We start from the raw sequence: 22382 nt of genomic DNA, 5'->3' as shown, positions 1-22382 counted from the left end.
CACTGCTCTGGCACCACGCTGCTCGCCGGGACGAGTGCTCAGCGCTCAGACACATGCTCAGCCTCCCCAGCTCATGGAGGAGATATCTGCAGAAAACCTTCCCTCTGCCACTGCCCTGATGGACACGGATGAGAGGCGGGGAGGAAGCCACGGGGCTGTACTTGGAGAGAAGCCGCCCTGCAGAGGTGAAGCTGAGGAGGATTTCCAGCCCCAGGCCATCACCGCAGGTCCCACGGCACCTTGTGGCACAGAGTGCTTCAGGGTCGATGCCGCTGCTTCCAGGAACTGTGACTGGGAATGGAACTCCAGTTGCAGATATTTTTCAGATTTTTCACTTTCATCGAGAGGAATACATGTTCTCCAATGCTTTTTTTTTTTTTTCTTTTTTTTTAATTGGAAAACACTGCTCTTCAAACAGCTCTAGAATTCTTTCTGAATTTTCCCTGCAGTTTCAACTGCATTCATTAGTCTTCATTTTTTCCCCTAAACTCATTTTGTCACTATGCTCCACAAAAGCATCTGTATGTCTGTGTGAATGAAATGACTTCTAGAAAGATGGTTGTGCAAAGAATTTCACAAATTCATTTCTCCCTTTACAAACACATGCCCTAATTAAGCAAATGGTGAATTCAGAGTTTCACAGTTACTCAGGGTAGCAGAATACATTTTTGTGCAAGGCTGCAAATCACATATTGCAACCTGAAGGTCGTTACCCATTTTTACTTGCCTAATACCACTAAAGTACTTCCTTAGATTAACTGTATCTGTTTAATCTCAGCCATAATAAAAGCAATTGGGAAACTTTCAGAATATTTTAAGCTTTTTTTTTTTTTGGATGAATGAATGAAAAGATTATGAGAGTTCAAATATTTGTGTAGAGCCTTTCTCACTTTTGTTTGATAGCAAATGGCATTCCAGTGGAAGAATGCTGAGGAACGCTATAGGAAGCCCAGAGAAATGCTATGTCCAAAGAGCACATTTCTGAGAACTGCTGGAGAGCAAGAAGGTGCTTATTAACATATTCCTGTGGCTCAGCTTCATCAGATCAAGTATCTGGGAGACTTGATGAGTCCTCAAGTTATTCTTTCCTAGTGATTACTGCAGCTGAAGAGCCCATTACTCACAGAGCATGTGGTGCAGATCACTTATTGCCTCTGTGAGGCTGATCCAGATGATTAAAAAATTAGATAAAAACACAGTGCAAAGCTGCAGCTCTTTGAAAGTCATGCCTTGACACAGCCCTGCAGCCCCTGTACCTAACAGCAGCATAGCACAGCCGGTCGCTGCCAGAACTCAGAGACCCTACGTTAAGCCAGCCCCGTGCTGCTTCAGAGGTCTGTAGTGCAGCAGACTGTACGATTTGTCTCATCTACACATTGTCTGTCCATGCACATCTCTGATTTCATTTACAGAGGTGCCAATCCCGCTGCGCTGGCTCCCATGGGTTCCACAGCCACGTGCCCAAAGGACCAGCGAAGTTCTCAGGTGCATCTCAGCAACCTCAGCGGGGACGCTGCCACACCTTCACTTAACAAGCCTTCTGAGAACGCCCTCGTTAGCTAAAACAAGCAAGCCACGATCTAATGCAAGTCCCTGTATACCCTCAGGCAAAGGCAATAGCATTTCCCAAGCCAATACCGATAAAGGACAAATGATATGCATCAGCATCATCAGTCTGTAAAGTTAAAAACAACAACAAAAACACACGGGCAGCCAAAAAAAAAACTTATTTAGTCATTTCTAAGATTTATGCACATCTTGTTAGGCAGGATATAAAGTGCCCAGAAAAATTTGTATTGTTCTAAAAGAAGCGCCACCAATACTAACAATGAAGTACAGACATCTGTCTGCAGGGCTACAGCACAACGGTGCTGCCTGTTTAGCATGAGGAATACATTGTTCAAGTGTCCTCTGGCCTGACCGCCCCAGGGGAAGTTTTGTTTTACAGTATATTAGTGTTTTGCAGGGACTTTATGGTTAAGCAAACAATAAGATGGTTAAATTATTTGATTCAAACATTCGACGTTTTAAATGTGAAAGTTAATAGGCTCACATTATTGGAATCACTGTGGAGGAAAGCGTGAATACCTGTCTGGGCAAAAATCAAAAGACAATCGATCCAAAACATTTTTAAAGACTACGTTTCCCTCTGAGGTAAAAGCAAATGGGATTCTGCTCTGTACAGTAACAGGAAAGGTTTATTAAGTGTATTAGCTGAGCTGTCAAATAACTTTTGATAATTAAAGTGAGGCTCGGCTATTTGTGCCCAGCGGAGATACTGTCTTCCACAGAGCAAAACATTTCAGAAACACGGAACCAGATACAGGGCTCTCACAGAAAGGCCAGCGCTGGCTGATAAGCCACTAATCTACGTGAACAAAGCAGACAATAACGAGTATCAGCAATTCCTAAAGGTCGTTACAAGAGGGGCGCAAGCAAGGTGCCCGTGCGCTGCCCCAGCCCGCGCCGGCCCCACCGCCTCACACCTACCTGCGGCCTTCAGTGCCGGCGGCTCACCTAGCAACAGTTTTAACCTTTTGGCATGGATTTTCCCTTGGTAATGCGATTCAGCCACCACTGCTGAGGTAAAGGACATGTTACATAGTGTGCAGCATTTGTTCTTATCCACCGTGTCACCATCACTGCCCTGGACGGAGACAAAAAAAACACAAAAAACAGGTGCATCAGCCCACCAGGCAGCCACGGGGAAGCAGGGGAGGACTCCAGGTTATGTCGAGGGTGTGATTTCCAAGGGTCTCCTGCTCCATTTCTCCCCCAGACTCCATGGGTATCCGCACAACGAAGCATCTCAGTGCGAAGGCTGTGTCCCTTTGCAAGCTCCTGGATGTCAGCTAATAGATGACCAGAAGTATTAAAACTTCAAGAACGTGACTGTATTCCAGTCCCAGCAAGAGGTTCTCTCTGCTACAGTGATGTAGGCAGGGCTCGTTCTTCACAGTTACCAGTCACTGCATTTTTATTTTTACAAATAAACCCTGATTTAATGAGAATATTGTCTCCATCACTCACTAAAGTTATTCTTGAAAGAATAAGAGCCAGCACGTCTCTGGCCAGCCGTGTAGCTGAGCTGAGACCTATCGCTCTTAGCACACCCTGTGAGAAAAAGTGGTTGCAGCTGAAGGCTGTCAGCAAAATATCATCAACACTGCTGCCAGCAAATGTTTGCGAACAAACAGTATCCACAGATACAAGGGTAACCGTACAAACAACTATTAAGCAGGGGAAAGAGGCGCATTTGCACCATTAGTCACAATTAATTATTCAATCCATTCCATAAAGGAAATAAGGATTGCATTTAGGACCATATATGCATGGCCTCTCTTTTCAGAAGATCGCAGTATGGCAGGTTGGTTGCCTAGCACAGTTTCTAAACGATCACTTTTGAAAATACTGCTCTGTGAAGAGCAAGATCTCTCCAAAGCTGGGAAATGACCTGCTGTATGCATGCAGTTCGCATCCTGGTTCATTCTCCGGGCACGAGGCCCCATGCCATGGCAAGACTGCCTCCAGGGACAAGCCATCTGGAGGCAGTCAGGTACTTTTATTCTTTTTTTTTTTTTTTAAACAAATATTCTTCCGACTGCTGGTATATTGTCAAAACAGAAAACAGTCTGCTTTAGAAGCTGCAATCTTCACTTCACAACGAGTTGCAAATGCATTTTGCAATTCATCCATGTGCAAAGATAGAAGACGCTCAGGCGTTTACTGGGGCACCCTGTTTAGCCCAGTGCTGGCCACACAGCAAAAACGCACTCAAAAACCCAGTTCCCCTTTGTCAAATTTCATCCTTCTATTTGGACAGAGAATGAAGGTCCCAGCGTTTTAACTCCCCCATGCAAATGCGTGAGACAGTTCTAGCCCAGACTTCTCCCCAGGTCACACGCAGCACCGCCAGAGCCCCAGTAGCGCTGCCACCACCAGCACATCCCGACCAGCGTCCGGCCGGCTCCTCCAGACATGTCCTCGGCTCTCACGGACGGTGCCCCAGAGTGCCAGGCACACAAGCTCCTGCCCCGCGCAACCCCCACGCAAAGCAGCACCGCATGCAGTGACCCTGAGTCACGCACCGGGGGTGCCCCCTGAGCCCCCCAGCAGATGTGGAGCAGAATAAAGGCACTGCAAGACCTGGAACAGCGAACTGATTGTGCAGTGGCACCCAACCCACTGTTTAAGATCGTCTTCTCCCAAGAAATAAGAACAATTAGAAGGAGGACTGATTTTCATTGCTTTTTTGTTGTTGTTATTAACTATAAATCAACTTAAACCTTAGGAAGAAATCTCAAGAGGTGATAAGTACTGTTCTGGGTGTAATTTGCACTTCTTTTAAATAGGATTCTCTCAACATATTTTATGTCTTCAAAGAGAAATCACTTGAAAGTTAAGAGCCGAGGAAAAATTCCCAGACTCTATTGATCATCAGAGGTGGTAACATATAAAGAGGCTCCAACAGAGCTCATTTGAAAACCTGATACACTTCAGTGTTTACGCACTAGGGTCCCTTCCTCTGCTTGCTCTGCTCTTCGGTGATGTTTTTTTCTTCCCAACCTACTTTCACAGATACACTGCTTTAAAAAAAAAAAGAAAAGCGTTCAAATGACCCTCAGACCCCCCAAATTCACAATTAAACCAATCCACTACACATTTATCCTAGATCACTACACTTCTTATCCAAGCTCACTGATGTTTCTGGGTGAGCATCTCAAAGCCCGGGTGGGGATTTCACCACCAGACTGGCATTTGTTTGACGAGCAGTGGCCCTAATTTCCTGGTCAGTCCGAGAGCCCCAGGCTTTGCCTAAAACACAAACAGACCCTTGCTCTAACAGCCAGCCATTTTTCACACCCTGAATGCTGTTCTTCATTAGCAGTATCGAGACGTTTGGAGAGACCTTAGGTACCCGCACTTGCAGCATTTGTCGCAGCATCACCTTCCTTGGACTCTGCACTATGCTGTCCAGAGGCTAGACCCAGCCCTGAAGGGTAATTACGCCTTGGTGCTTTGTCAGCGGCTGTTTTACCTGTAAACAGATGGGCTGGGGGGAACCTGACCCCGGTGTCTTTTGTCACCTGTTGAATGACGCTGCGTTGATAGGATTGTGCAGCCAAGCAGTAAAACAACGTCGCTTGTCGGCCAGATCACGCAGGGGCCAGCGCTGCCGGCAGCCCAGCCAGCCCGGACCAGGGCAGGAGCCCCCCACACCCCGCAGCACCCCTGGGTCCCTTCCCACTGCTCACCTTGCCCTGCTCAACCTAAAGCTGAAAACATCTCAATTTAGCTTCCATAAAACCCAGACCAGCAACTCTAGCCCCATGCTACATAAGCTGAGCCAATGTGCAAGGATTTTTTTCTACTGTTTGTTTTTGCAATTTTCTCCAGGCAGTCCCTTCTCTCTAACCTTTGCAAAGATGTACCGGTGACAGGGCTAATGACCTTGCATCAGCTGAAGCACAGCACAACATGCACAGCCTCGGAGATCAAGTATCTGTTTCCCAGGGCTGACATTGCTCCTCTTTCCCCCCGCTCTGCAGCAGCGCAGGCCAGCCTAATTCATAGGGCTTCTCTTTGTAATATTATACATTTCAAAGCAAATCTTGTACATCCAACAGAACTAACTTCAGTTATTCAGATGCCTGTTAACAAGCCACTAAAAGGCATAATCCTCACACAGGGCCAGGCAGTTGCAGTCTTTTACTGGATGTTGCTTAAGCAATCCTCAAGAAAAGTGTGGATATTTAATCCATAGATGCAAATCTGCTGTCTTCATTTCCTAGTTTTTATTAAGAAGAAAAGATTATACAAACCCTTGAATACAGCAGTATAAAACACACCACTCAAGGCACTGCAAAGTGTCTTTTAAATTTGAGTTAATTCTCTGTGCATGAAGAAGGTGCTGCTGTTAAAGTGCGATTTCCACAATGCTCTGCATGAAGTTTAGACTGCTTGCCTGCTCTTTTGGAGCCTGCTCTTCTTGTGGTACAAGCAAAGAGCAAGTACCAATTTATGGCAATCTAAATCCGAAACAGGCTTTAGGGAGCATCTTAAGACCTATAAATCCACTGAAAAAAGCCAACCCTAGATGAAGTGAGGGATGCGTTTCACAACACAAGCACATGTGCCAGAAAGAAAATGATGATTAAAGCAACTCCACCATCTTACAGTACAAATAGGGCTAGAAAGAATTGGAAGGCTTTTTTCCCAGCCCAAAGAGTTCATTTCCTAGCATATCAGAAATTTTCATCATGTTTGCCCTGATTATAACTGGGGTCCTACTTTGTTGGTTTTTTTCAAGTGAGAAAACCCTGACTAAAACTAATTCTGAGACTTGAGGTTATGACTTCCAATTTCAGAGTGGCCCTGACACAAGCTGTGACTTTCTCAGATTGGTTTCAGCTGAAACCCTAAATGGAAATTTAAAATGAAATGTCAACCATCACTCAGTACACCAAAGGCATGAGATTTGTCCCTTCTCCCCATAAAAAAAAATAAAATAAAATAGTAATGAATAGTCCAACAATTAGGATGTCACTCAGTGCAAAACTAATTGTATGTCTAGGTCTTACTTTGCAAGGATAATGGGTGTTTTAGGAATGCAGAATATTTTTATACTCCTCAAATAATAGCATATACAGCCCTTCACACCATTGAGAGGCCAGGTAGGAAATGTTGTCTCTTAAATGATTTCATCGAGCATCTACAGCTGCAGAAACTTTTCCTTCTTATTGTCACTTGGAGAAAGACAAAGTATTTTTGTTTTGTGGCCAAAAGGATACAAAAGAAATGGCATACAGTCATGTAACAGTGCAGTTTTTGATGAAAGAAGGCTAATACTCCCTTTTTAGTTGTGGAAATTTAATTGGTTTGCAAGGATTATTTCTAATATTCATTAAAGTCAGTATGTCATGGCTTGACTAACGTTGCTAGATATCCGAATTTGGCAATACAGCTGCGTTCTATACACAGTAAAGATGTTATCATGCTGCCTCAGAGATGTCCTAAATATTTCTGTACTATTTAAATGCTACAAGCTTGGATAATAGCTGATCAGCAATAGGGCTACTTTGCAAATACTGCGCTGTAAATGTTGGCAGATTTTCCCTGCTACATTTTTATAATATAAATAATTTCAGAATGTAGGTCTTGCATAGCATATCATTCACCTGTTTCATAAGGACTTATTCAATTCATGCCCCATTAAGGGCTGCCCTTGGCACAATCAAATAGCAGGAAACATAGAATTACCTTAGTCCTCACTGTGCCCTTTCATAAAAGAAATGGGAATTTGTTCAGCTTTGACTTAAGGTCTGTTTGGTTCTCTCTGTCCACCATATCCATGTGCTAAGGTGCACGTGCAGGCCTGGGGTTTCTTGTTTGATGTAATGAAGCTCATTAAAGAATTATGTTCCAAGTCTATATGTGCATGTCCACTCTATCTTTAACATCCTGTAATTAATAATTCGGCAAAAATAGTGTGAGATTCTGTTGTTATGGGGTAGATTGCATCTGCAATTACCCTGTGTGCAACATAAAAGTTCTACTAAAATTTTAATTACTGTGTGAAGGAGCTTTCAGATCCCTTTGGCAACACTCGCAGGCTTCTTCCTTTAATTAGAAGATATCTCGCTAAATATTGATAGCATTAAGCCACAGCCACAGTCGCACAGATCTGGAATGGCTTGGATGCTATCTGCTGGAATCTCATCAGCAGCTCTCACACGGGCCTGGGAACACGGGAAAGAGCTGAATGAATAATTCACGGAGAATCATTCACTTATAAACGTAGTCTGCCTTTATTGCCCGACAAATGGCTGTGGGCTGGTCTGATTGCCTCACGTCTGTGTTTATGTGAATGCAGCTGAAGAACCAATCGCATTTTTTTAAACTGCAGACTGATTGCAAAGCCTCCACGAGGAGCCTTTCAGCTGCAGCACCCTGTTTCCATCGACTCATAGAAAAAATCAGGTCAGAGGAGACCTGTGGAGGTCGCTTTAGTCTCGGGTGACCTTTCCGGTCATGCTGTGGTTTCCAGCTGCATCATGGCACTGGGACGGCAGGGACACCTGGAGCTGAGTCCGAGCGGGGGGCACAGGGTCCGAGGCACAGTCCTCCCCTTAGGGCCCAGAACACACTGCACTGCCCCCAAAGTGCTGGACAAACAGTAAGTTTTGCAGTTGCATATGAAAAGCTGCTGGCTTCGAGCACAGCAGCTCTAAAGCCTCGGCCAGAGCCACCGAGGAGCAGCCTCCAGCCTCCCGAACACCAAGCCATAAGCCTCCCTGCAGCAATTTACCCTTTCTGACTTTTGCACAGTCTCTCAACAGCAAAAACCAGGCCATTACAGGTAGTTTGGTCTTTGTTAAACTAAATAAATGCTGGATATCTGCAGTGAAAGAGCATTCAAATAACTAAAAATGCAATTACTGTTGCTGACGTGCATAATATTTCTTGTACAGTTTATTGAAAATTATTTCCAGTTACTTAGCATTTCAGCTAATCTAATGTTACCTCTGGGTACTTGGTTATCTGTAGCTGTTACAGAAAAAAAATGCACAGAGTCAATGATTCACAAAGCAGTTGAGTAAACAGGGACTCAAATTATACCCACATTTTCTGATCGGAGCTTTTTAGCTGGACAGCCTCCATCTATGGGATGAAGCATATAATAGAGGCGAACTTTGCTGGCATGTTTCCGACTCTGGAAAAAGAAAGAAAAAGAAAAAGCAAGAAATGAAGTTACAAAAAGCAAGATGCTCCACTGCACTGCATACAAAACCAAACTGCAATAAGACTTCACATCCCCTTGAGATGCGTATCCAACATGGGATGAAAAAAGGGGGAAAAGACCCAGGTGAGGAACACCTGCATCTCGTGTAGGTTTCCAGGAGCTTTCACAGAGCTCTCCCCCGAGCTGAACTGAGCTGCAGGGAGGTTAGGGCACCTGCTATTAGCAGGAGAAATGGTCTGCCTTCACCCCACTCTGTGTGAAGTCCTGCTGCCTACAGCTCCCCGAAGGCACAGAGGAAATAAAGAGGCAAGAGAAGAGCAGTGTTTGTTATCAGACCATTTCCACACCAGGAGAGACTGAAAAGATCAGGGTTATTAAGCTTCAGGAGAAGACAGGATGGCATCATAAGGGATTAGATGCATACACACAGACAGAAACCCACAGTTCCTACACTTCCAGAAGAATAAAATACATAAAGGGAATAAAACCTCACTCTCTAGGAAATAAGCCAACTGATACCTGCCAAAGGTTTGAAAGAAATTTCTCCCATGGGTAAATTATCAGATAATTGTGCATTATATGAAATCTCCTGCTTTCCTCAGAAGCAGCTGGGGCTGGCTCCGCATCGCCCTCCAGCACCAGCGCCGCATTGGGCGCAGCCGGGGCGTACCCGCAGGAGCGATGCCCTGGTCACACCAACAGGCAGAGCCATCCCTGCAGTTGTCACCCTGCAAAGGAAGATGTAAACGCTCCTGCAGCAGGAGCGCAGACACGCACCTTCAAAAGCACTACCTCGCAATCTTGCCTTCCAGTAGATATGAGGGGAAAATAGCCTGTAACTACTAAATAGGTGCATCCAGGGCCCAGACATGCACGGCAGCTATTATTATGCAAATGTTTTCTCAGAATCTCCATTTTTGATTGCCTCACGGAACAATGGCACCATAATATTACAATTTCAGATCACAGATTTGCAATTTTAAAATATTAAATTATCATTAGCATGTACTGGAACATTCTTTTTCCTGTGGTGTGAACGTGGAGCTAAATTTGCACAGAGCTAAATTTGTATGCATAAATGTGACTACGCAATAATTTTTTTTAATGGAGCAAATCAGTCAAGATAAATAACGGCAAATATCTTTCCCTAATTTCACTTCCTGTATGCATTTAGAAACCGCAATTTTTCCCTGACAGACCTCAATCTCTCTCTGAACCTGCTGCTATCAGAGCTTAGCACAGGAAACCCCAAAAGCTTCAGCCACCAGTGATTAGCAGTCCAGATAGCGATGGCATAATTAAGAAATGACAACATAAATGTTTGAAAGGCAAAGGACAGTCGTGGAACATCAGCCTCGCTATCTGGCGCTGCTCCTACCTCCTGCCTCGATGTTCTTTTGTCTGGTTTCTCCTCCCAGAGCTCCGTGCCCCCGTGCATGCACCCAGCTGGCTCTGGTCAGCCCGGGGCAAGTACAGGGACAAACTGCAGGCACAGGGCTCCTTCACCCGCCTGGCCCCGACACATCGTGTGCTAGAGCTGGATGGGCCAGGAGGGCGACGTGGCCACCTGCAGCCCTTGGAGCATCCAGCCAGCCTCAGCATCCTTCCCGCACACACAAGGTTCTTCCCTTGGGTTGGGCTAATCCTGCACTTCACGATGTCTACTTGTATGCAGCTACAGCCTGTGGAATTTATAGGTTACAAAGGTTTTTTTTTGTTTTTGTGGTTTTTTTTTTTAACCTTTTAAATATGAAAAGATTTTAACGGTAATCATTCCTATTGTTCTTTTCTGTGGCACTCACCTGTGCAATACACGATGTCTGAATGTCAGCAGTAAAAGGCAACAAAGCTTCAGCCTTTTGTAAAACACCTCTTACTTTAGTTATGCATTTTTTTGGACTTATGAATGCTAAGGAAAAGGAATAACTTATGTTTGGCATAATTTTAAACTACACAGCTCCCTGTGCAGCCTTATTATCCTACGGTTATAAAAGCAGAGCTTAAAATCATCCCCAGCTTTTGCAAGTACGTAGTGAGTACCTCATTCCCTCTGAGGAAGCAGAGGTAGCACAGCCTATTTGTCAAACCGTTTTATCTCTGGTCTTTCCTGCGTTTACACGTGTATTTATCATCCTAACACCACGGCAAGAGTGAAGTGATTGCGCTTGGTGTGCTGCTCGCCAACAGCCCTGCTGGTTATCTTCTCTCCACAAAGCCACCGAACCCCACCGCAGTAGTGGTGTGCGGGGAAGGTGAGCGCCGGGCGCTGCTCACTTGCCATCCGAGTGCAGGTACGTGAGGAACAGGGGCCAAAGGCACAGCCGCACACAGGAACCACAAAACCAGGATAAATGGGATCAGGGCTCACACAGCTCCTGTTTTGATCCCCCTCACAGCACCCATGAGCCTTAAAAAAGACAAAATTTTGTCACAGCTGTAAATGCGTGGTCTGGAACAAGAACACCACCTTTGAAGGTATCTGCCTGCTCATCAATAGCCGCCACAACTTATCCTAGGGTGCACTAAGAGAGTGTTTCTGTGCCTGTGAATATTTCTTTTGTAGCTTTACAAAGTGTTATGCCAAAGGCACTTTCACTTGAATTCTGTCTCTAGTGTCTGGAAACAACTCCTATAGCAGGGAAGAGGTCTAGCTTAATACTACTTGCTTTAAAAACAACCCTCTCTGTGTGACATGGGGGGGAAGCTCAGAAAGGCAGCTTTCACATAGCAACTGCAGGCTTCTGCATTGTAAGCTCCTGCTATTGTTAGAAGACTCATCAATAAAAGTAAACAGATCATTTCTATCTATGTCAAATCTATTCTAATACCAAGGACTGTGGCTGAGGCAGCAGCATCCCAGCAATGCGATCCTAACACAGAAAAGAACAAAGCAGAGCTAAGTTGCGCTATGAAATGCGATTTGATTTTGCATAAATCAAGTTTTGCAGCACAGTTCTGTCCAGAGCGTGCAGCAGGGAGGCGAGAGCAGACAATCAGGGCTCTGTGGGAAGGACAGCAGCTGGCAGGACCCTGTGAGCTGCAGGCGAGGCTGTTTTCGGACAGAGCAGATGATTTCTGCCTCTGGAGCTAGGACAGCAAGGGATGAGAAGTGAAAGCGCTGGCTTATGGAGGATTTGCTCGCTACTGCAGTAATTTAGCAGCTTTTTTTTTGTACATTTACCAGCAACAGCAATGTCCTTGGGAAGGACCGAGGCACCTCTCCCTCTACAGGGCCAGGAGCCCCTGGAAGAGGCGTTCGCTGGGGGTTTGCTGGGCTGGGCAGCACCCGCAGCGACGCCTCCTTCCCGCAGTCTGGCAGGGGGTGCAGGAGGCTCCCGGCAGCCCCAGCCCAGCAGCCTGCGGCAGCCCCAGGGTCTGTTCCCACCTTGCACTGCTGATTTAAGCTGACCTGACAGTCTGAAATATTTCACCATCTTGCAAGAGACTTCTTCCCCTGCCCCAGCCACCTCACCAGCTTCAGACCAACTGCTCTGCTGCTTTCCTCACGCTGTGAGCGCCTCTGATCCGATTTCTCTGTTCTCCACAGTTCTGTTTATCATCTGCTTTTTCACTCTTCCGCTCGCAGCATCATGTTTTCAGTCAGCCTGCCTTTCCTGTCTTGCTCCCCCCTCCTCTGTGCCCTGCTCTCGAGCCGAAGCCACCAGACCCCCTTTTTCCGGGGACACACAGTGCGTCAGACACAGGCAGAGACGAGCAGGAAATGGGAAAAGGAACTGTAATGGCAATGCTAATGGCTGTGGCTTCACTTAGCTTGTAATAAATTCTTTTCCAGAAGACTGTTGGTTGGATTTTAATCCTTTTAGTGTGTACTGTGTCGATCTTTTTTGTACGCTGGCAGTTTCTTAATTAAATTGCCACAAAACATGCAGTCATACGATTACATCAGCTTTATTATCTGTATGTGCCCTACTTGTAATCTCATCAAAAGAGATAAAGTTATTTTGGCTAGACCCGGCTCCCTACACTTCTCGCAGAAGGCCAGTCACACTGTCTGCCTGAGACCACCCCGTGCAGCCCCCTCCAGAGCCCCACAGGCAAGGCCGGAGGGGCTCTGCCCCCCGGTGCCTCCCAGGAGCTCCCTGCACTTCCCAAGGCCTGACGAAGGCCAGTGGTGATGATGCTGGGTGCGTGGCCAGCTCCTTCCGAGCACTGGTTTGCAAATGACTGGACTTCCTGATTCAGAAAAGCAACATCCTAGATTTCATAATCGTTGTTTAACAAACTTTCCAATTCCTACTGGAATGGAACCAATTTCTCCCTCATTCTGTGATATAACAACATCCTCTGCTTTTTTAAAATAGAGGACAGAAGTATTTTCAGAAAACGCCTTCCTTTTTTTGCCTCTCCTACCCACACAACGAGCAAACACTATTGTCAAGATCCCCGTTGTTCATTGCAGAGACAAACTCCGTCTGTTATTCCAGACGCTGCTGGGTGCCAATGTCCTTTTTCTCTCTTTGTAATTTTTGCAAAGCCTCATTTATAATTTATGGTCATTTCTATCCACTTCCCCTTTTCCTCTGTGAGTTAATTTTTTAAAATGTGTCTACTCATACTTGTTACTTCCTGGGCATACAGATACGTGTCCGTAATTCCCAATTACATACAACTGGATTTACACTGCTAGGAAACTGGCTTCTTTAAAGCAACAGGTAGACACGTTACCAGTTTAGACATTAATTTGCTCACACGTAAAGGTAATTAACTGCTGATCTATTCACACAAGGAACCACTCGCCCCTTCCATTTTCTCTACATCCATGATCATTCCCTCCCAGCCTGTTTAGTCCAGAGAATTCCCTAGCCTGGGGGCTCTGACGCGCTCCAAGAGCAGTCCCTGCTACGGGCCATGGGGACCATTTCACAGGCCCCAGCAGCATCTCCTAACTCTTTATTCTGCAACTTAACAAATGGAACAAAAAAAAAAAAAAAAAAAAAAGACTTCAGATGCTCCAAGTAAAACAAATAGTGGTGACCTGCTGCACCCAAAGCCGGTGACTTGTAAGGGATTAAAGGGGCTGCTTTGTCTTCCGCTCTGCTCAGCTCTACAATCACGCAAGGTCAAAATGTCCAGCCCAGGCCTGGCAAGTTTAATTAAAATCAACATTGTTGTTGCTACAGCCACCTTCACAAGAGAAAACCGCTACTCACTCGAGACTCCTTTGAGTGTGTCCCCGGATCAGCGCCCATCGCCGCAGCACATTTCTTGAGGAGCTCGGAACCGGCACCGGGACCACCTCCCCCCCTCACCTGGACACCAAACCTAGGAGGAGCAGCACAGTCTGAGAGAAGGGTTCCTGGGCTGATCTTGCTCAATGGCAGAGAAAATGCTGCCCTTGGGTTTCTCCCCTTGGTGCAGTCTCCGACCCACAGGCAAACCAGGGGGGTCGCACCATGCTCTGTGCAGTGGGGACAGCACAGGCTCCAGAGCTGTGTGATGCTCACTTGCTTACAGGATTTATTCCCTAGCTGGAAATCCCTGCCCTGCCATCCTACAACTGCCCATTCAACCAGGACCTCCGCTCAGCTCTGCAGGCTCCTGCGTGATAGATAGCTGCAGGCCAGCAGAACGGTAAGGCATGAATTTTCTGTCTCAGGAATCACCATTTCATCTTTAACTTCACCATCTCCTATACTGATTTCAGCTGTAGCCAAAGTATCTCTGGTCCTGCACACCGCAGTGTGCCCAGCAGGGAGAACAACCGCTGCCTGCTCCCAGCTGCTGCTCACAGAGTATGGGGCGGCACGGCTCGGCACTGCGCCCCCATCCGCCCCGAGCACCCGCGGCTGCCGCCCGCTCCGCTTCTCCCCCAGACACGATGAGAGTCCCTCATCGCTTCTCCAGCATTTCTGATGCAGGTGAGCTGTACATTCAGGCTAATGCAACTCTGCATTTACATTTCTGTTGGATTTTTTTTGCAAGCAGTGCACATCCCTGCGAATGTGCCCAGGGAAAGGGGAGCTGGGAGAACACGAGCAGGGCAGGAACCTCTGAGGCAGGCTTCGTGCAGCAAGCTTGACCTTTGCTGTTTGCTGGCAACCAGCTTCCCGGCTGTACACAAGCCTTTTATCAAGGTCTTTGTGGCATTTAAAACCCTTTAAACTTGCAGAACAGCAGTTCCTCAGGTGTCCCTGCCGCAACATGCCTTTACCCTCAGAGCTGTGCCAGGGGCGTGTACAGAGGTGCCGTGGGTGGGTGCCTTCGCCACAGCCGTGGGTTTGCTCTGCTGCCTTGAGCCAAGCCATGCAGAGACGTCAGGTTCCCCCTGACAGAAACAGATCAGTTTCAAGCAGCTCGAGCCCAGGTTTCTCAGCTCAGGTTGGTCTGCCGCAGGTACTCAGGGTGCTTGAGGCTGCATTAACCTCACTGTTACGGTCCTGACACAAGTGGGAAACAGCACCAGAAGAGTTAGCTCAGATACATCTCCTCGTCACAAAACTTACCCAGCACAGTGCTGCAAAGCAGCAAACAGCGGCAATGCTTGGCTGTTCTCATTCTATCTCTGTGTGTTTGAAACAAATCACTTTTAAAGTATGTCAGTGCAACTCGCTTCTGAGAACCTGCTCAGCCCCGGTGCAGCGCGTGGGCGGATTTTGTCACAACACACAAAGACAACTAAAGACTCTGCTTTCAAACACCTGGAATCCAAATCCAAACACAGCTTTGAATTTAAAATATTAAAGAAAAGCAGGAATCAATATCTGGAACAAACAAATGCCTTCCCGTGCATCAGCACAAAGGGGCTGCCGCAGGAAAGAGAGACTTCTCCCCGGGGACGGCGTGGCCGGGGGCTCATCCCAGTCACACCGCTGAGCGAGGTGCCCTCGCTTCCAGCCCAGGAGCCTCCCCGGCTTGATGGGGCATCCCCTGTGCCTCTCCATTACCTCCAGCCCCAGGATCTCACCCCTGGTGGGTTTTACCACCACTCAGAGAGTCGCCTAACGAACTTCAGCTATTTTTAGCCAGAAAAAGGGACTCTGTACAGAGGGAACCTTGGAAGGGAGCTGCATGAGAAGTCTTTATCTGTTCTGCTGCTGCTGCTGTTTAGCAATAGGTTTGGACACTGGGAGTGCATTAAAAATAATGCTTGGCCATTAATGTTTACAACAGTATAGCAACATGGAGCCTTGTAAAATACCAGTTTAATTTAAATTGGTTGCCTGGAGCACACTGATCCAGTAGCTAATACTGCCCTGGTGAGTATGTACTTACTGTATGCAGAAAAGGGAAGAGGTATCACAGCAATCTCACCATAAAAACTGACACCCACGTATATCTTTCATATATGCTGTGAGGTCGCATTTACTTCAACATATTTTACTTGCTGCTGGTAAATGGCACGACACAAAGCGGATGCCAAGGCAATTTGCAAAGGTCTATATGTGCACATACAAAAAACAGAATGGCACCTACATCATCTTCGCAACCAAACCACACGCACACACACACACATTAGAAGCTTTCTTTAGTCTGAATTTCGTTTCCTAAACTGAGGTTCTACCAAACGCCAGTACAATCTGCAGAATAATCTGCAGAAGTTTGAGCAGCCACTTGAAACCATATACTGTGCATACAACGCAGCAAAGCAAATAGTCAGCAGTTGGTGGGACGGACACAGGAACAACAGGTAGGACATGTCCCCTCCTCCTTCGTCCTCTGAAGTATTTGCAGCTTATTCTCACTAGGGCAAACTAAAACTCTGCAGGTAAGTGCCATGGCACAACAGGCCAGCTATCAATGCTAGCATTCCCTTCAGCAGCACCCAACCAACACCAACAGACACCTTGATAGACCAGAGCCCTGTGTAGTTTCACTTCCAGCTGAAATGTGTCCTTTCTGCTCCTCCATCCTGGAAATGCCTGTAGCATCTCGTGTGGGGAGCTCACATCACACACAGAATATTCCAGCTCCTTGTGTTCTGGTGCAGCATTTATTTTGTTAACTGGAATATATGCCCCTTCACTGCATTAATATTTCAGATACGAGATTGCCTCTCTGAGCACACACATTTTGATCCTTAAAGCACTGATGTGCCAATGGTAAACAATGTTTATTATTCCTACTGACAAGCCATCATTTTATGCAAAGTTTCCCAGAGCAGGACAGCCCAACTGGAAGCAGATTAACTTGAGCACCACTCCAGCCCGTGCAGACAGAGTATTGATGGGGCTGTCGATACAGCTCTCCTGCTTCGCCCACTGTGACAGGGTGAGAAATTCCAAAGAACACTCGGCTCCCGGAGATGAGCCAAAGGGCACAGCACTGTATTTGTTCTCTGGAGTTTGCTCTGCATTTGAATTTTAATACGCTTTGCCTCTGCCCTCCCCCTGCCTCTCAGGCTACACAGAGAGTGTTTAAGCATCATTCCTTCATTTCGCAAGGTGAGCCAATAACAGCACATTCACGTGACACTTTCCTGGGCTTCTCTTCCTTCAAACCTGGTGTATTTCTTCATTTTAAATGAAAAAGTAAAGTACCATCTGAACACCTGAGGCAATAAAGATTACAATGAAGAAAAGCGTTATAGCAGCTTAAGGAGCAAATGTGGTGATGAATATGCAGCTCAAGGTGGAATCTGAAAGCAACTTTGCATATTTGGTAATTTTCCTGCAGGATTTTCAAGGAGAAACTTGAAAATAAATTGTACCATCTTTCTAATGGCTGTGAATACTTCTATACAGCAATGAGGATTCAGAACTAAGAAACCTTATCTTTCTAATTTACAGAGCAGCACACCAAAGCGACTGCTACAGCCCTCTCTCAAAGACAGAGCTGGTAGAGGGTGTTAAATTATGGGTAATCAAGACATTATCCAGGAAAGAGGCCTGCCACTCCAGAAGGATGCAGAAATACATAAATCCTCTCTGGAACACAGGTTTTGAATGCATTTCAGCAAGTAAACCACATCTTATTTCCCCTCTTGTCCTCTGCTTGGCACAGGCCACTTCCACAACCATTGCTGCCCGCTGACCTTCTCTGATTTCTCCGATGCTCTTCCCCTTGCAGAGGGATAACGGCGGTCGCTGAGTGTATTGATCCACTGCTGAAGTGGTCACACAGCTGCAGGGGCTTCTGTTCACAGAGCAACAGCCCCAGTCACTTCTCTACAATGCTTTTGAAGGGTGAAAGGCATTGGAATAGCGATGCTTTGCTGATAAAAGCTGCAGGAGCTGATTCACGACCACGCTGCTGTGACACAAGCCTGAATCCCAGCCTTTCCACCGGCTCCCACCTCCTTGCAAAGGGCTCTGCGCTAAGGTGTGGACACTGGGTCACTGCTCTTTTTCCACTTAAAAATAAAAATCCGTCCTCTCATTTCAAAGTTGTGTTGGAAGACACACGCTGTCTGTGCAATCAAAGACAGAGCAGGAAGGTGCCTTTTTGGCGCTGCCCGGCCCCGCAGGAACCCTACAGCAATGCCCAGGGCCTTGCCCCTCGCCCCTGACCCTCCTCTGCCTCCAGACAGAGTTGCACAAAGCACATAAAATAAGGGCAGTATTTTGCTGTATGTCAAGTTGGTAGCAAAAACATGCTGCAAATACTCTGATTCTTTTGTCATTTTTCCACTACACTTGCCCTTGGAAATAATACTGCTTAATACTGCACGACTGACATCAAATTATTTCTTATTCCTGGCAAAGTCCTGCAGCAGAAAATAAGAGTTATTGGTTGATGATTTGGGGAAGGAGACGAGACAGCGATTGGAACTGACTATTCCTGTTTGGCAAGATAAAAACATCCCCCTTTCATACACCATTTCCCTCTCTTTTCTTACAGAGGGACGTCTTATTTTGCATGCGCAAAGGAGCCAAGATTTCACCGCCTGGCACAAAGGCTGCAGGCCTCCCTTGGCTGTGATGAGGAGCCAGGGGATGAATTCCCCAGCTCTCCCAGTTCTGGCTCAGTCACGGCGCTGTGGACCCATACAAACCACAGCACGGAGGAAGATGCGTTACCCACACAGCCCTCTCCAGCTTTGCAGCCCAGCCTCCAGCAGGTGCCTCCCCCCTGCTCCCCGCCTGGGCCAGCACCAGGCAGCAGCAGAGGGGAGCAGCCCCGGGCCCGGGGTCCCCATGTAGCTCCCCGAGCAAGGCTGGAGCCCCCCAGCAGCACTGAGACACCTGGATGAAGCTGGGCACATGCCAACAGCAGGGTTGTGCCTTCCGAAGTGCTGCACTTTTCCCTGTGGCGAGGGCTGGCGGCTGTGGGCAGCATGGAGCTCTCGTACCTTCACCAACAGAGTTTTGTAAAAGAATGGTCATGTTGTGAATCCTGACATTACAGAAGTGAATATTGTCACCATAAACTCAATTTGTCCGTCTGTCCAGGGAAAAGAAACACCTTATGACTCAAGTGTCTAGCAGGAAGAATGGCCTTCTCCATTCATGTAGCAGATCCTCGGAATGAACTGCTTATGAAACAGTGTCAGAGCAAGAATTATTTGCAGAAATTATTCTCCAATAATTTTCCATGATTAATGTATGTGGGGAAAATCACAGACAGCTTGTCCAGTGTCTGAATAAAAAAAAGGCTAAGTTCACCTAATAAATGATTCACTACGCATTATTTGCTCAGGTCTCTCAGAACCACATCCAGCTTGCATTGGAAAAGAGACTGGAGCTGCAGAAAGATTTCCAGTTTGGTTTTGCAGCCAAAGCACAGGGTGCCCACAGAGCCTCCCCATGAGGTTCAGGGCCACACCAAGCCACGGCAGGGCAAATGCTGCACGCATTGACAGCACGGGGAGGAAACATCCGGAACGCTGCTCTGCCCATGCCCCGGTGGCATCCCCCTGTGGAGCTGCGCCTTACGCAGCATCGCCTTCCCAAAAACCTCAGGGCAGATCTGCAGACCTCCTGCCATGCCCGTGGTTTCCTCGCACTGGGATGCGAGCAGAACGCGTGTTCCCTCTGGGGCAGCACCCGGAGCCAGCGCTCAGTAGTGCCATGTCCCACAGCGAAAGGCTGCCGCAGAGGCACCGCTGCAGGGCGGAGGCACGCCAGCCTCCCGTGGGGGAGAAGCCAGGCCGGGCAGGGGCCAGTCCCGTCCCCCCCGGCTCCCTCCATCCCTCCAGTGCCCACGCTCTGCTCTGCGCCACGCAGCCCGGCTGGATAACGGCACTGTTGTGCCAAACGTCTACGGCGTCTGCTGGGATTTCACAGGAGATGACAAATGAGCACAACACCTCGCGCTAGAAATATACAACAGAAAAACGTGTTGTTTTCCACATTTTGAAAACATCTGCTACGAATTAATGATTCAGCTCATACCTACAATTACAGACACAGAAGAAAAGAGATTGGCTGAGCACCCCACTGCTCTCACATCGCTACTACTGTTTCTGCAGCAATGCTTCTGCCTCCTGTAGACCAAAATTTGGCAGCCGCATCACCCATTTACCAGGATCTGGAAGGTGTCCCTACAACTGCAGCCTTTGACTTCACAGTGGCTGCTGTGGTCTGTGCTGCACAGAGGGCAGCCAAGGGAGTATTTACAGGAAACGTCTCAAGGAATTTGCCAAAACAGACACGTACAGTGCCTTATAAATAAATGTGTATTATTGTTACTGTTATTTATTAATGCAGCACAGCATCCTTGGATACCGTACATTGATTAAGCTTCCTGCATGTCTTCACTGGCCATACTGAGACAAGTGTCTACCCTATTATACCTACTCAGAGCAAAATTTTAGGAAAAATTCATCTTCGAGGCCTCGTAGCAGTCTGGTTCTGTTGAAATGCTGCAAACACACTTACTTTAGCATATTCAAAAGCAAGGGCAAAATGCAGCTCAGCCACTCAGACCCTGCAAATGCTGAAATCTGTCATCCCCAAGCCCTCCATGTTCATCGCTTCTTTCTCCTAGAGTCCCCCAGGGAACACTGAACCTGTATCAATGATCCCTTGCACATGCCACCAACAGCACAGCCCTGTGGCACCACCAAGGCCAGTCTTCTGGTCCCCTGGGATTCGTACCATGCAAAGGGTGATCACCTGCTCGGTAATCCTTTGTGCACCACAAAAAGTGACCCTGCACCCTGCTCTGCATCTGAATATGAAGGAGAAAACCTGTTCTCCTGTTGGGTTGCTGCCAAGATGGCACCTAACCTGGGACCTCGGCCCGCGCTGCCGCAGGCCTCCACAGCACCGGCTCCCCGGCCTCCAGGACTGACGCGTGGGTGGCAGCGGCTTTCCTTTCGTGAAGGATTTCACAGCAGCATATCCTTCAGGAGTTTCCTCCCTCGTTTAATATGAATTTATTTAATTTTGTTTTGAAGATACGCAGTGCTGTTAATTGCTGTTCTAACATGTCTCTAATGATATATCCTTTCTAATTGTTTATTGCTTGCCTACCTCTTAAGTGCTTGAATACATTCAGAAATACTAATCTATTCTCTGCACAATCAGTGATTCCTATTCAGCCAAGCATAGTGCAGCACATTTAATATAAAAACTTGAGTTTGTTTTGCTGAACTCTTAAGTAATCTCCTTGCTAGCTACATTTATTTGAAAACTATCTTTTATTAGAGGTCAAATTGTAGCCTGACTGCGGATTTAGGCAGGACAAAAAAATACATGCAGCAGACAACGTTGCAGTAACATCGTTCACAGAATAATGCACCACCAACAAAAGCAGTCTTTTGAATTTTGAGTTTTCAAAGAGGAATTTTAAATGCTCATGTAACTTGCTTACTGGGAATACAGTAGCCAAAGCCACCCTGTAAAACACGTAACTGGAAGAGGCATCGGTGGAGGAGTTACAACCCAACAGACTGATTAACAAAGAGCATCCTACCTCGTAATGGGCCACGCGCTGGGACTCGGATATTAGCTGTGCGCTGCACACTTTGCAGTAACTTTCAGTGAATAATTCCTGGTCAATGTCAGATGATTTCATCTGTTCACAGCAACAAAGAGAAGAGACAACAAACAGATTTAGTTCCAAAACACAGGTAGAACAGGGCAGTTGTATTTGATGTAGACCCCTAAGGAGACATGGGCCAAGCAGCTCCTGAGTTGAGGGGTTCTTCTCACAAGACCCACAAGTTCGGAGTCCCCAAGGTTTTCACACAGGCAGCCTACACCGAACACACAGTCCTCGCCCTGCCAGCACCGCGACCTGCTCCTTCCAGCACCCTGCACGCCCGCGGGCTCCTGCTTTGAACCGCGTAGGTGCATCAGAGCGGTGCCGTCCTCTGCCCTGTCTGCAAGGTGGTGCAGAAACGGACCGAGGTCAGAAGTGATTAGTTAGCAGTTGTCATCAATGAAACAAGAAGTGCTGCAGTTCCTCAGCTTTTAAAAATAATAAATAAATAAATGCAGATATTACAAACTAGAGGAAGATGTTTTCAAGCTGGAAGGGTGCTCTGCTGCATTTCTCAATTTAGACACTGCTGTATTTCTCAATTTAGACACAGAAGGAAATTGCTTAGGTGATTTAGCGGGCTGTGCTGTTCCCAAGCAGCTGTTTAAATATTTGTGCATTCCCCACAATTTCCAGTGAGGACGCTTGCACTTACAAAAAGAGCTCGGTGAGTGATCTGATTCATAGGAATACTCTAGTTCTCTGTTCACACCTACTTCCTCGTCATGCAAGCAATTGCAGGTATCAAACTCTG

At 46.9% G+C, this 22382-nt stretch overlaps 1 protein-coding gene across 10 annotated transcripts in view; it reads right to left on the bottom strand.

Moving 5' to 3' along the window:
- Positions 1-22382, bottom strand: part of ZMAT4 (zinc finger matrin-type 4) — a 99788-nt gene that overhangs the window by 31617 nt on the left and 45789 nt on the right. For 6 of the 10 annotated variants that reach the window (XR_014575412.1, XR_014575413.1, XM_083811551.1 and 3 more), the window contains 3 exons: positions 21560-21661; positions 8624-8713; positions 2491-2647 (listed from right to left, as the gene is read on the bottom strand). Coding sequence is in view for 8 of the 10 variants with exons in the window: in XM_083811551.1 (XP_083667677.1) it covers positions 2491-2647; positions 8624-8713; positions 21560-21661 (349 nt within the window). In the remaining 2 variants the exon portion in view is untranslated. Of the gene's footprint in view, positions 1-2490; positions 2648-8623; positions 8714-13914; positions 14027-21559; positions 21662-22382 lie in introns of those variants that run through there. The other 4 variants (XM_083811556.1, XM_083811549.1, XM_083811553.1 and 1 more) reach the window with 3 other exon arrangements.

This window comes from Anser anser (assembly GCF_964211835.1).
Source record: "Anser anser genome assembly, chromosome: 26".
Classification (NCBI taxonomy): domain Eukaryota; kingdom Metazoa; phylum Chordata; class Aves; order Anseriformes; family Anatidae; genus Anser; species Anser anser.
Note: the sequence above shows the minus strand (reverse complement) of the source record. Positions and strands in the feature narration are given on the sequence as shown.